Here is a 13,886-nt window from a genome sequence, read left to right as displayed (position 1 = left end):
GGCAGGGGAGATGGCTGCTCTGTGTGAAGCGCTTGCTTGTAGTCACCCACTCCATGCCCAGAAGGGATGACAGACTGCTTCATAGTGGTCGTCAGAGGCACATTTTTCCCTCCACGTCAGTGGGTTATGGCTGACTTGCCCTCCTAAGCCATGTCCAGCCCTATTCTGTCATCGGTTGAATAGGCCCAATGGCAGGATGTATTTCCTTCCTCCTTCCTCCTCTTCCTCCTCCTCCTTCTCCTCTTCTTCTTCATCTTCATCTTTTTCTTCTTCTTCAAAAGATTTTTAATTTTGTGTACCTGAAGGTTTTGCCTTTATATATGTACACCATGTGGTTTTCTACAACTGGAGTTACAGACCGTTATGAGCCACCATGTTGGTGCTGGGTTCTGGAAGTTGAGAGCCCTCAACAAGAGTCATTGCTCTAGCTCTGACAGGAGCTGTTTGTCAGGAACCTGTCCAGCTACAGTGTTCCTTAGCATGTGCCACTGACTTTCAGTGGCATGTGCTTTAGATGTCATTTTCATCCTTCTAAGTCTCTTAAATTGGTTGGTTTTTGTTTGTTTGTTTGTTTGGGTTTTATGAATTAAAGTTGGTACAAAATAAACAGTTTTGGGGGGTTGGGTTGGTACTGGGGTTTGAGCCCAGATCCTTGCACACCCTAAGCAAGCAGTCTGTCCTGAGCTACAGCTACAGCTACATGTTTAGGGTGTGTGTGTGCTTTGCTGTGTTTTGACGTAGAAACACAGTTGAGATAATATCCATCTCTGCATCCCTCGAGTTCCTCATGGTCCTCCCCACCCGGGAACCACTGCTGTGCTCTTCATCTCTAGACACTACTTTGCATTTTTTAAAATGCTTGTGTGGGGGCTGGAGAGATGGCTCAGAGGTTAAGGGCACTGACTGTTCCAACAGAGGTCCCGAGTTCAATTCCCCGCAACCACATGGTGGCTCACAGCCATCTATAATGTGATCTGATGCCCTCTTCTGGCTTGCAGGTGAGTATGCAGGCAGAGCACTGTAGACATAATAATAAATAAATAAAATGTTTATTTTTTTAAAGTGCTTATGTAATAGCACCATACAGTTTGGTTTCCTTTTTACAGATTGAGGGGGAAGAAAGGCCTGGCTTTTTTCAGCTTAAGTATTTTGAAATTCTTCCATGTTGTATCCATCCCAAAGATCACTCATGGCTGAGTCAGGCTCCGCCTCGTGGGTAGACTGCGGCTCATCCACCCTCTTGTCTGTATTCACACACTTGAGTTACTTCCCATTTTAAGCTATTACAAGTAACATCCATGTTTGAGTCTTGTATAGATTCATGCTTTGAATTTTCTTGGGAAAATACCCCAGAGTGCAATGACTAGCTAATACAACAAGTGTTCAGAATTTGTGTGTGTGTGGATATTTTGCTGTGTTGTGTGGCTGTCTGCATCCCTGGACCTGGAGTTACAGACAGTTGTAAACTACCATGTGGGTGCTGGGAATCAAACTTGGGTCCTTTGGAAGAGCAGCCAGTGCCCTTGCCTATGGTGAAGCCCCAGCTGTTCACTATTCAAAATGAGCGTCTTAAATATAATGCCCACACATGACTAAAGTCATAGCAGTGAAGAACAGCTAGTAAAACGGGGCCTTCTCTTTCCTTAAAACCAAAAAGCAAAGCCGGGTGTCAAGCAGTCAAGACACATGTGGTCGGGCGTGGTGGCACACGCCTTTAATCCCAGCACTCGAGAGGCAGAGGCAGGCAGATTGCTGTGAGTTTGAGGCCAGCCTGGTCTACAAAGAGAGACCAAGACCAATACAGAGAAACCCTGTCTCAAAAACAAAAACCTAAACAAACAAAAACCCCAAAAAGCAAACCATCTATATGTTTCCTAATTGGTTACAAATAAATGGTAGGGTTCTGATGAACACTATCAGGTGATGCTATGTTAAGTCACATCACACCAGGAAGGGCAAACCATGCTTTCAGAATTGTTTCTCGGGTAGGCCATAGCTCAGCAGCAATGTGCTTGCCTAGCATGAAGCCTTAGTTTCATTTCAGTCCCTAGAACCACAGGCAGCCACAAAAACAAGCACCATGTGAGCTAAGTAATGCCTCTTGACTGTAATCCCAGCACTCAGAGGAAGAGGCAGGAGGACTGGTTGCCATGGGTTCAAGGACGAGCTATCCAGGACTACATCACAAGACTCTTTCTGGTGGCCAGAAAGCGCCACCAGATCCCTTGGAGCTAGTGTTGCAGGTCTTGGTGATCCACCTGACATGAGTGCCGGGATCTGAACTCGGGTCCTTTGACTGGAGCAAGTGTTTCTTCTTAACCTCTGAGCCATCTCTCCAATGCCGCATTTAAATTGTTACTAAGGAAGATATCAGCTACTGTGGCAGATGAGAAAGACAGAGCCCTTTCATCAGTGGTCCAGGGCATGAGAGGCTCTGATGTGGGTTGCGAGCTGTGTGCTGGCCCAGCAGCAGCGTTAGAAAGGCCTCTTTCCATGTGTGGTCTTCACATCTGTCACTCACTGTCAGTTTTGCCTTCTGTGCTTCAGCTGGTTTCAGTTTTGCTAATATCTTCACATCCTCCTTGTCTCTGTCCCTCTCACCCGTCTTCCTTGCTGCTCCTCTACCTCATGCTGTCCTTGGCGCTTCTCCGCCAATCTCTGCTTACTCTGCAGAGCAGAGGCCCATGAGCTCCTGCAGGCTCCAAGCCCTGTGTGAGCGTCTCGCTGCCGTGCTCGGCTCCAGTGCTCTGCGGACGCGTTGCTGAATAGATACATAGTCCTCACAGTGCAGCGCTTTAACCTCCAGGTCCAAGAGTGCTAGGCCTCATGTTCAAGTGCAAGCCAGAGCCATGTTTTCCCCTAGCCTAAGCTGCGCCATAGCGGTAAGCCATTAAACACAGGGAAGGGTTGGCAGGCAAAGCCGGTAATTGAATTGAAACACTACACCTAATTACATAATTGATCGAATACAGAAACATCATGCAATCAGTTTCTATAAACTCAATAATGAAAATACTGTTTTTACTGTCTATAAAAATTGATTTATTCTGGTTTTAAGCCTACACAAATTAAAATGACACCGTAAGGGCAGCTTGTAAATCCAGACGCCTTTGTGGGATTCTAAGATGTCACACAAAATACTTCATTGTTGTGGTGGGAGCCACAGGTCCCCTGTCCCCGACTTTCTGATTGTTTACAGAGTCTTTTCCTTTCAAGAGAGAATTGAAATGTCAGGAGTATTTCTTACCAATTATAAGAAAAAGAAAGCTTTCTTTAACTACTGCTCTCTTGTGCTTTCCTTGACCATCCGTGTTATGTTATGCCTCTTTCTCCTCTAGGGAGCCTTCTAGCTTGATCGCTGGACTCTCTGGGGTCTCCATCTTCTCTCTCCCACCGCCATCTCATACCTGCTTACACTGTGGTAACCTGTGGGCTGACGTCAGTCCTTCTCCCGTGCCATTCTAGTCCATTGCTCCCAGCACACTGTGGTCTTGTGGGCTGTAGCCTGCAGTGCCACCCTGTGCGGCTTTTCAGTGGCCCATTCTGTCTCACAGGCATTTGCACAGTTAATAATCCCTAGGACCTGACAGAGTTTCCAGCACATGGTGCATTAGAAACCATCACAGTGCTGGGGCTGTGGGGCTCCTTTACCGTGAGGTAATGCGTTGCTGGTAGTCCTGAGCAAGAAACAAAGGTTGTCATCTTTGCTTTAGCTTTTGTGCTCTGGGCTTAAAGATTACACGCACAGATGCTGCATCACCATAAAGCCCACACTTACAGAGGCTGGATCGCCATAACGAGGGTTTGTTCTGTTTCGGGGGTTATTTGTTTGATTGATTCAAATTCCCGTTGTGGAGTGTTAGCGCTTTTCCCGCCTCTTATGCATTTCCATAGCTCTTTGGACTACTGCATGTCTTGGACCTACATATTCATCTGAATTAGGCAAAAATTTTCTACAGAACCGAGCATGACATTTTTTCATTTAAAAAACAAAACAAAACCAAAACACTCTGGGAAGCAGAGGCAGGTGAATCTCTGTGAATTCAAGGCCAACCTGGTCTATAGTATGAGTTCCAGGACAGCCAAGGCTACACAGGAAACCCTGTCTCAAACAACAACAAACAGACCCTGAGTGGGACTGGGATGAGGTAGTTAGCTGATGCAGCACACGTGCCCTGGTTTTTATTTTTAGCACTGCAGAGCAGAAACAAAGTGAAGGCGGAGTTCATACGACCCACAGATCACTAAATACCGCCACCAAACACCTACACACGTTTGTCCTGATCAGACTAGTGGCTCTGCCTGAAATGACACCAGCTTCTCCCCAGCCTTGGCCCCATAAATGTGTGGTTGGACTCTGTTTTAATTTATTTCTGCTTCCTGAAGTCAGCCAGGCAGCAGGAACTTCTCAGTCTTCTGTAACTGACTGTCATGTTTGGAGACCTTGTCTGTACCTATGACCAGCTAGCTTGTCCATAGTGTGGCACGGCCTCTGCCTAGGAGACTTTGCCTGTGCCTGTGACCAGCTAGCTTGTCCATGGTGTGGCATGGCCTCTGCCTAAGACCCTCTCGTTTCACTTCAGTCTCCTGTCACCCTCTCTCTGCTAAGTTTTCAGAGAAAGTAGTGCCTGCATCGTCTACCACCATCCTTTTCTTTTAAGCAGAGACAAATACCATAAAACCCCATGCGGTCTCCCTTACAAGGGCTCTGTAAGCAGACAAACCAGAAGAATTTAGACATTGAGTGTTCTTAAGGCAGGAAAACAGTTGAATTCTGTAAAGGTTTTGTGTTTTGTTTTGTGTTTTACATTTACCGAGGTCTTCTGGGTTCAGATGTTCTGCTCTGCAAGTTGTGGTCCACGGGTCTTCTCTTCCACGTCTTCAGAAGTGTCACCTGCTGAGCTAACCTGAGAGTGCTAGTGTCCTGCTGGGTGTGCAGGCAGTGAGCAAGAACTGAAAAGTCTGTGCTCAAGGCAGGATCGAGACTTCTTTTTTTCTAATTCCACACAGACACATCTTCGGCCTCTGAAGATGAGGGCTCTCTGAGACGCCAGGCTGCACTCTCTGCTGCCTTGCAACAAAGCTTGCAGAATGCCGAGTCCTGGATCAACCGCTCAGTTCAGGGATCGTCCACATCTTCATCTGCATCTTCCACGCTGTCCCACGGAGAGGTCAAAGGAACCAGTGGGTCTCTAGCTGATGTGTTTGCCAATACTCGAATAGGTAGGCGTTGGAGCTACCCTAGAAACCACGTAATGTCCCATGTGGCATCCTGTATCCAGGAAACAACTTATGATTGTGTTAAGCTTTCAATGTGGCCTAAAAGTATGATCAGAGGGAACCGTGAGTGAGGCAGAAGAGGAAGCACCGGCAGCACCTATGTGGCGGGGTAATAAGCATCATCAGCACTCGTGACACCCAGTGCTGCTCACCTGAAGCCATGTCTATTTCCGTAAGCAGTCCTGAAGCCGCAAACTATAACGCCAGTCTAAGAAATGGTCCCTATGTCGAGAGCTGCTAAAGATTTAGCACCTTGGATTTCCCAGGAAATTGTCTATTTCATAAAGCACACACGTCTAGCCTGGGCAGATTCCACACTGAGCCATTGTCAGCAAGGCCTTTGTCCCTAGCCTGAAGACTGGCTTTATATTGCTGCTGCTGTGATATCGCTGCATGGCAGTGTACAGGCCAATGGTTGGCACCGTGAGCTGCTGCTGCTGCTGCTGCTGCTGCTGCTGCTGCTGCTGCTGCTGCTGCTGCTGCATGGAGCGTAGCTGTTGCTTGACTCTGCTTTCTGTATTTGTGAGTTCTGTTGTTGTTTTCCTAAGGTCCCTGCTATATGTACTTGGCAGGTGCTGTCACCCTGTCATGCCGTTGTGCTGTGTCTGATGTGTTGCCCTTTCTTCTTGACTACAGTCACATTGCATTGTCTCAATTGTCATCTATGTCACCTTTCTCTATCACTTTATATAATATTTCAATTTGATTTCTGAAAAGAAAAGGCTGGAAAATTTAAATTTAAGGTTATAATTTTTGAGAAAGATAGCTTATGGGTATAATTGCCACATAAAATGCCACATGCCATCCATGGTGACCAGGCTACACTCTTTGCTCTGCCGTGTATCAAGCCTCCCAGGGCGGCCATGCAAGACACACATGTTCCTTATCACTGTGTCACAGAGAACAAACAACTGAGCTGTGGCCTGCAGCATTTATTGATGAATATATCTAAAAAAAGAGCTTTTCCGGTTGCAAAAAGGAAATCCAGATACCTACTTTACATTATTAGGATGACTTCCTGCTTTCTGTTAATGTTTTAGTTGAGTTACGGAGCCCATTTCACACAGTTACTGCTTTTGGATGTTAGCCCGTATTGAAGTAATGCCTGCTCGTTGTTAAAAGAGACTAGACTCCCAGGGCAATGCCTGTCGGCCCAGCACTCACAGGCGTCACGAGCATCTTTTATACACTTACAATTATGCTCTGCTTTTGTGATTTTTTTTTCTTTTTAAAAGATGTATTTATTATTATGTATACAGTGTTCTGTCTGCATATATACCTTCAGGCCAGAAGAGGGCATCATATCACATTATAGATGGCTCTGAGCCACCTTGTGGTTGCTGGGAACTGAACTCAGGACCTCTGGAGGAGAAGTCAGTACTCTTAACCTCTGAGCCATCTGTCCAGTCCTCTTCTTCTGTGATTTTTAAGTGTATTTTAAAGTGTATGCCTTAGCTTAGTTCCCACTCCCTTACTTTGGACAATGAAATAACACCCAGTGCTACCCTCTTACAAGAATTGCCTGCAGGACATGCTGGGTCAGAGAGACTACACAGCTCTCATCAGCTGTGCTGGCACACACCTGTAATCCCAGGACTTGAGAGACTACACAGCCCTCATCTGCTGTGCTGGCACACACCTGTAATCCCAGGACTTGAGAGACTACACAGCTCTCATCAGCTGTGCTGGCACACACCTGTAATCCCAGGACTTGAGAGACTACACAGCTCTCATCAGCTGTGCTGGCACACACCTGTAATCCCAGGACTTGAGAGGCACAAGAATCACAAATTCAAAGTAGTTTGAGGTACATGAGACACACACACACAAACGTACTGCCTTTCTAGACACACTAGACCACAGTGGGCTCATAGCAGCACGTGCCAAGCTTTAAGAAGCATGAAACTTGTAGCACCACTGCGCACAGGCCCTTGGAGCACAGAAACCCTTCTCTTCAGTCGGTCTCACGACTGTGTTCCCCCTCTTCGGCCTTCCCTAGTGCTTTTCACTATTTTTACATGTGTGGCTTACTTTCTCTAATGTCCCTTCTCTTCAGAGGCTCTGTGTGTGTGGTGTAGCTTTGTTCAGTAGCTCTCTTCTTACGCCACTCACTTCTCACGTGAGTTCACTCCCGGTGTTAAGAGTCCCCTCACTAGGCAGGCATGGTGGTGTGACTGTGATCCCCGCACTCAGGAGGAGGGCCAGCTGGCAGCCTGATGAGACCCCATCTCAAAAAGTAAAATTCAAAAGAACTTTTGTTGTTATTGTTGTTGTTGTCTTTTTGTTTTGTTTTGTTTTTTGTTTTTTTAGGCAGAGTTTCTCTGTGTAGTCTTGGCTGTCCTGGACTCACTTTGTAAACCAGGCTGGCCTTGAACTCACAGCGATCTGCCTGCCTCTGCCTCCTGAGTGCTGGGACTAAAGGCGTGCGCCACCATGCCTGGCTCAAAAGCGCTTTTTCTTAATGTAGCAGTTGTGGGTTAATCTCTACTCAGAGCAAGAAAGAGCTGTGCCTGGCAGTAAGTCCGACCTCAGTGTGGGCTTGGCTGTGTTAGCAGAATTAGAAAGGAACTTACCTCATTTCCCAGCCTGGGGGACATGGGTCTAATGACCCAGTCTAAGCCACCGTGTCAAGCTTTGGGAGCAGGGGAAACATTCCAGGTAAACCGTGGCATGAAGTGTCCCAGGAACTAGAGAGCTCACGGCAAGTTGGGCACCACTCACTCTGGTCCCATTTTGAGGTGACTTTCACAGCATGGATCTCTGCTCTCCATTCTATACAGAAGACAGTGTTTTTGAGAAACGTTGTCTGTGTGACTGGATCTAACAACTAAGGCTACTCAAATCTTGAAAACTATAATTTTGAAAAGCTGATAGGCTCTGCTTTACCTTAGACTTTGATTAAAAAGTCTGTTTCTGAGCCAGTGAGATGGAGCAGCAGGTCAAGGCGCTCGCCCCACAGCCTGAGTTTCATGTTTGGGACCTACAGTGAACGGACACAGCCAGCTCCCAAAAGCTGGTCTTCAGTTGTGCACTCTGTACACACACAGACACCACACACAGACACCACATACAATATAACAGCAACAACAACAACAACAATAATATCTTTTTTTAAAGTTTGTTTCAAAATAGCTGGTGCTTTTTATTCCTTCTAAAGGAAAAGACTTAGAGGTGGTCCTTTTATTGTCAATACCGTAGGATTCTAAGTTTTGCTTTTCCCCCTCTTAGAGAATGTCTCCGCTCCTCCTGACGTCACTGCAACTACCTCTTCTTCTGCCTCCTCACTTCGCCCCGCAAACATTGACCTGCCCCCTTCTGGCATCGTCAAAGGCATGCACAAAGGGTCCAACAGATCCAGCCTTATGGACACAGCTGATGGTACGGTGCCCCTCGCCACATGCTGGGGAGTGTGCATGAACCCAGCAGCCCCTCCCGGTGTCCCAGCTGCAGAGCCACGCTGCAGAGTCCCTCTTCGCACTTTTCCCACTTGGCTTTCACAGAAGGTCCTGTGAACCAGGTGTGGAAGAAAAGAGCAGGGCAGAGAAGGGGAGGCCTGGGAAGTGTTCAGCTGTGTGTGTGCGGAGCAGCCCTGTGTGTGCGGAGCAGCCCTGTGTGTGTCTTGCGTTGTGTGTGTTCGGTGGCTTCTGAGTCGAATGGGGAAGAGGGAAGGGAGGGAGGGCAAGAGAAACCACAGCCTTCAGTCAACAAGGCTTTAACCCTTCACAGTCTCATTATAACAAAAAGTTTAATAGTTTTTCTTTAATGAAGGAAAGTCTTTTGAGGTAATTGAGAAAATAAATATCTTTATTAAGCTCAATGAATTTTAATGGAGTTACCATTTTTCCTTTACAGGTGTTCCTGTCAACAGCAGAGTGTCCACAAAAATCCAGCAGCTTCTCAATACTCTGAAACGACCCAAAAGGCCTCCCTTAAAGGAATTTTTTGTGGATGACTCTGAAGAAATTGTGGAAGGTAGTAGTGAGAGGGCCGGAAGCATGCACTCCTTCACAGTTAGCACACGGTGGACGTGTGCAGTCAGGCCAGAGCGTGGCCTGGTTCTTGCTGAAGTTTTGCTGTTCCCCAGCACTCAGTGTGTGTCAGGTTTCATGGACACAGGTGTCAGGGAGGACTGAAGCTCAGAGCTGTCCTGAGCCTAGAAGTAGGCTGTAATCACGGCAGAATAGCGATGGACTAGTCGGGGACTAGTCTTACTAACTGTAAGTAGACTTCCTTGACTAATGATCAGTTCTGGAGAAGAGAAACACCAGTATCCCTTGGAAGTGTGAAGGTGTGTGCCTGAGGCTCCTTGGGAAGCTGCCTGCCAGGCGTACAGTCCCTTAGGGAACACGCCTGGATGTTCCTCTTACCTTTAGACTAAACTTAAAGTCTGTAAGGGTCAGAAAATATTATGTGGAAAATAAGGAGTGAAATAAGTTTTATGTCAGTGAGATGCATCCGAGTCGAGATCATTAAGCTGAGGAACTAAGCCAATCCCAGAAGCAGGGAGTCTGCGTGGTCCTCCTGCACAATCTAGATTTAAAGGTGTGTGCGCAGGTTACAAAGAAAGGGGGAAGTTTTAAGGATGCGAAGGCAGAAGTGAGGACTATTTAGAGGGAGAAGGAAGCCCAGTGGGAGAGAAATGGGAGGTTGGGGGTGGGGGGATGGGGGTGGGGGGGCGGGGCAGGCGGAGGATGATCGAGAACAAAGTGCATGGCCGGGCATGGTGGCGCACGCCTGTGATCCCAGCACTCGGGAGGCAGAGGCAGGCAGATCACTGTGAGTTCGAGGCCAGCCTGGTCTACAAAGTGAGTCCAGGACAGCCAAGGCTACACAGAGAACCCTGTCTCAAAACAAAACAAAACAGAACAGAACAAAGTGTAACAACACATGTACACAGATGTATAAAATGTCGCTACGAACCCCACTGCTTGTATGCTAACTCTAAAAAGAGAACGAGTCAAACATTTTAAGTTCCACAATCCATCGTAACAGTGAGTTACAGCGAACATTTTTTCTTATTGTTGGTTGTCTCTACTGATTTATTTCGTGTGTGGGTTTTGCCTGTGTGCGTGTATGTGTCCCACTTTCATGCCTCATGTCTGTGAAGCTGGAATAAGGCATCAGATCTTTTGGAACTGGAATTCTGTACAGTTGTTAGCTGACGTGTGGGTCCTCTGGAAGAGCAGCTAGTGCTCTTAGCCGCTGAGCCAGCTCTCTGGCCCACACACAGCTCCAGGATGCCCTAGGGGTGTGCACATAGCAGACTCAGGACAGCATGGGCACTGGGTGACTACACCTTCAGGAACTATAAGCAGAGAGTGTCGCCACCTGAGGTATTACTGTTGCTGTCTGTGCCCAGTACACTTCATAGCTGCATGTGCAGCACTTGTTTCCTCTGTGTGTTCTGTTGAGACGAGTCTTGTCGGCATTCCTTGGCCGCTCGTGAACTTGAGATTGTTCTTGCCTTGGCCTCCTGGTCTCTGGGCTGTGGGGAGGGCTTGTTTACACCCTCAGTTTGTCATGCTCCGTGCACACAGTTGCCACACAGCAAGCACTTGATTTTAGTCTATATGCAAATTATTTTTCCTTCTATGGGAACGCAGAATCTAAGGCGGCACATGGTGGGAGACAGAGATGTGGATCTCTGTGAGTTCCAGGCCATCCTGGTCTACATAGTGAGTTCTAAGCCAACCTAGTTACATAGTGAGATCCTGCCTCAGAAACAAAAACAACCAACCAACAATAAACAAAAGAAATGTAGGATTTAAAGAATTATGCTTGTTCACTGCAGAGAAATCTACAGTGTATAAATGAGTATAAAACATTCCCTCAGGCTGGGTGTGGTGGCACACACCTGTAATCCCAGTACTCAGGAGGCAGAGGCAGGCAGGTCTTTATGAGTTCAAGGCCAGCTTGGTCTGTAGAGTGAGTCCAGGACAGTCAGGGCTACACAGAGAAACCCTGTCTCGAAAAACCAAAACCAACCAAACAAAAAAAACTAACATATATTCCCTCAGCTTCTTTCCTGTGTGTTACCCCCCTGTCCCCGCCCCTGCCTCCTGAGCCATAGATTTCTGTGAGTCATGGATGTCCTAATGTTGTCCTTTTTCCATGTGAGACTAAGTCAGACTGAGAAGGATGTGCCAGGGGTCAGGGTTGGGGCCATGGACTTACTTAATTTTCTTGCCTTTGCCACAGTACCTCAGCCAGATCCCAACCAGCCAAAGGCTGAGGGCCGCCAGGTGACCCCAGTGAAGGGAGAGCCCCTGGGCGTCATCTGTAACTGGCCTCCTGCACTGGAGTCTGCACTGCAGCGATGGGGCTCAACCCAAGCCAAGTGCCCCTGCCTGACCGGGCTGGACGTGACTGGGAAGCCAGTCTACACCCTCACATACGGTGGGTCTGCTGAGCTAGGCATCCCCGAGGCCGTCCATGGGCAGTGCTCTCCCTGTCTCTCACCTGCATGTGTCTCAGAATGTAACTGAAACAAGCAGTTACCTATGACCTAGCACTTGGAAAGCAGAAATGCACAGCTCTCTGTTGAGTCTGAACCCAGCCTTGTCTGCAGAGTAAGTTCCCGTCAGCCAGGCTACGCAGTGAGACCCTGTTGTAAAAAGAAAGGAGGAAAAGCACCCACACTGTGACGTAGGCTCGTCATCGGTGTTGTGTTGGCCTCGGGGCAGCACTGACTCCTTAGAGGGACTGAGAAGCTGCTTGAGGAAGGGCTTGCTATGTTGGGCAGGGCAGACCTGACTCGTTCAGCCTCTGGGGACAGTGGCCCTTGTCCTAGCTGAGTCCAGTGCTCTCTGTCTGAAGTGGGCTATAATTTTTCCTGTCTGTTGTTTTCTTTTCCCAGGAAAGTTGTGGAGCAGAAGTTTAAAGTTGGCTTACACACTGCTTAATAAACTGGGGACCAGAAATGAGCCTGTGTTGAAACCTGGAGACAGGGTAATTGGGTTTTGTTTTGTTTTGTTTTGTTTAGAAAGGTGATGTTTATTTATTTCTAATACATGCACTCTGGGATTTTGATGTACAGTGGTAAGATTTACATAACCTTTTACAAATGTATGTGGGCGTGTTGCCTGCATGTGTGTCTGTACCTCACATATGCTCGGTCCCTAAGAATGCCAGAAGGGGCATCAGGTCCCTTGATGTTATGAGCGCACAGGCAGGTGCTGGGAAGAGGGCCCTGGGCCAGCACATCAGCCACCGAGCTCCTTTCCAGCTGCAGCACAGCTCTTACTCTTAGACAAAACAAGCACTTTCGAGTCCTACAGTCCAGCTCGGTGTACCAGGCGCCGTGCGTCTGTGCCACGCTGCAGGCCTCTGTCTGGAGCTGCTTATTGGTAATTTGAGGTAACAAAATAAGAAATTAAATCTGAAAGTAAGTACTCTGTTGACTCAAATCTTTGTATAAAACTAGCTCATAGGGCTGGAGAGATGGCTCAGTGGTTAAGAGCACTGTCTGCTCTTCCAGAGGTCCTGAGTTCAATCCCCGGCAACCACATGGTGACTCACAACCATCTATAATATGATCTGATGATCTATTCTGACATGCACGTATGCATACAGATAGAGCATTCATATACATAAAATAAATTTTTAAAAAAACTAGCTCATAAAATTGTTAAAGGCGACTTCCTGTCATTTCACATAGACAAGAAAGGTAATTTTTTTTACATTGAAAAAGCAAATTGAGGGACTGGAGAGATGGCTCAGAGGCTAAGAGCACTGGCTGCTCTTCCAGAGGCCCTGAGTTCAATTCCCAGCAATCACATGGTGCCTCTCAACCATCTATAATGTGATCTGATGCCTTCTTCTGACCTGCAGGTGTACATGCAGGCAGAGCACTGTATATGTAATAAATAAATAAATTGTCCAAAAAAGAAAAGAAAAAGCAAATTGATAATGTTTCATTTAATTCTTAATTAGAAGTGACTTTTTTTTTTTATTTTGAAGGTTTTTTGCTGTTTATAATATACTGAATATGATTTCTTCCTACTATTCACCATTACTGCTTATTTGTCATGTGTAGGGTGAAACAACAGTTTTATGGGTTAATATATGTGTTTGGGAAGGGGCTTATGGAGTCTTAAGACAACTCTCAGGACTTGGTTCTTGTTCCCGCCCAGCATCAGACCCAGGCCAGCGGGCTTGCAATGCATGGCTTTTGCTCACTGAGCCGTCTCACTGGCTCCAGCTTTCTTTTTAGCAGGCTATTGATCGCTGGATCTCTTAAACTAACCTTTAAAAATACTTTTCACATTTATTTACTTGTGTAAATATGTATGTTCATGTGGAGGGCAGAGGGCAGAGGACCTCAGGTCCTCAGGCTTGGCAGCGAGCACCTCTGTCTGTTGAGCTAGCTCTGGCCCCCCAACTAACTCTTTAAAATGCTCTGACAGTGGCCAGCAGTAGGTAAAGTGTGGCTTTGTGCTTATACAAACTGACACTGAGGTTTCCACGGCTACTACTGAATCCGGCTTCAGACTGAACTCAGCTTTCGAGTGACTTTAAGAATCTGATTGCTGACCGAGAGGAAACAGGAGTCCAGGGATAGAGGGGCCAGAGCTCATAGGGTAGAGGATTGCTGCACGCTCCATCCC

The 13,886-nt window shown here is 47.1% G+C and overlaps 1 protein-coding gene across 2 annotated transcripts in view; it reads left to right on the top strand.

Annotated features, from left to right (window-relative positions):
• The window catches only part of DIP2B (disco interacting protein 2 homolog B), a 182,019-nt gene that overhangs the window by 105,599 nt on the left and 62,534 nt on the right, over positions 1-13,886 (top strand). The window contains exons 5-9 of one of the 2 annotated variants that reach the window (XM_084751453.1): positions 5,011-5,223; positions 8,509-8,658; positions 9,133-9,252; positions 11,479-11,676; positions 12,137-12,228. In XM_084751453.1, the coding sequence (XP_084607579.1) occupies positions 5,011-5,223; positions 8,509-8,658; positions 9,133-9,252; positions 11,479-11,676; positions 12,137-12,228 (773 nt within the window). The remainder of the gene's footprint in view (positions 1-5,010; positions 5,224-8,508; positions 8,659-9,132; positions 9,253-11,478; positions 11,677-12,136; positions 12,229-13,886) is intronic. The other variant, XM_084751454.1, reaches the window with a different exon arrangement.

This window comes from Acomys minous (assembly GCF_964271855.1).
Source record: "Acomys minous genome assembly, chromosome: 12".
Classification (NCBI taxonomy): Eukaryota; Metazoa; Chordata; class Mammalia; order Rodentia; family Muridae; genus Acomys; species Acomys minous.
Note: the sequence above shows the minus strand (reverse complement) of the source record. Positions and strands in the feature narration are given on the sequence as shown.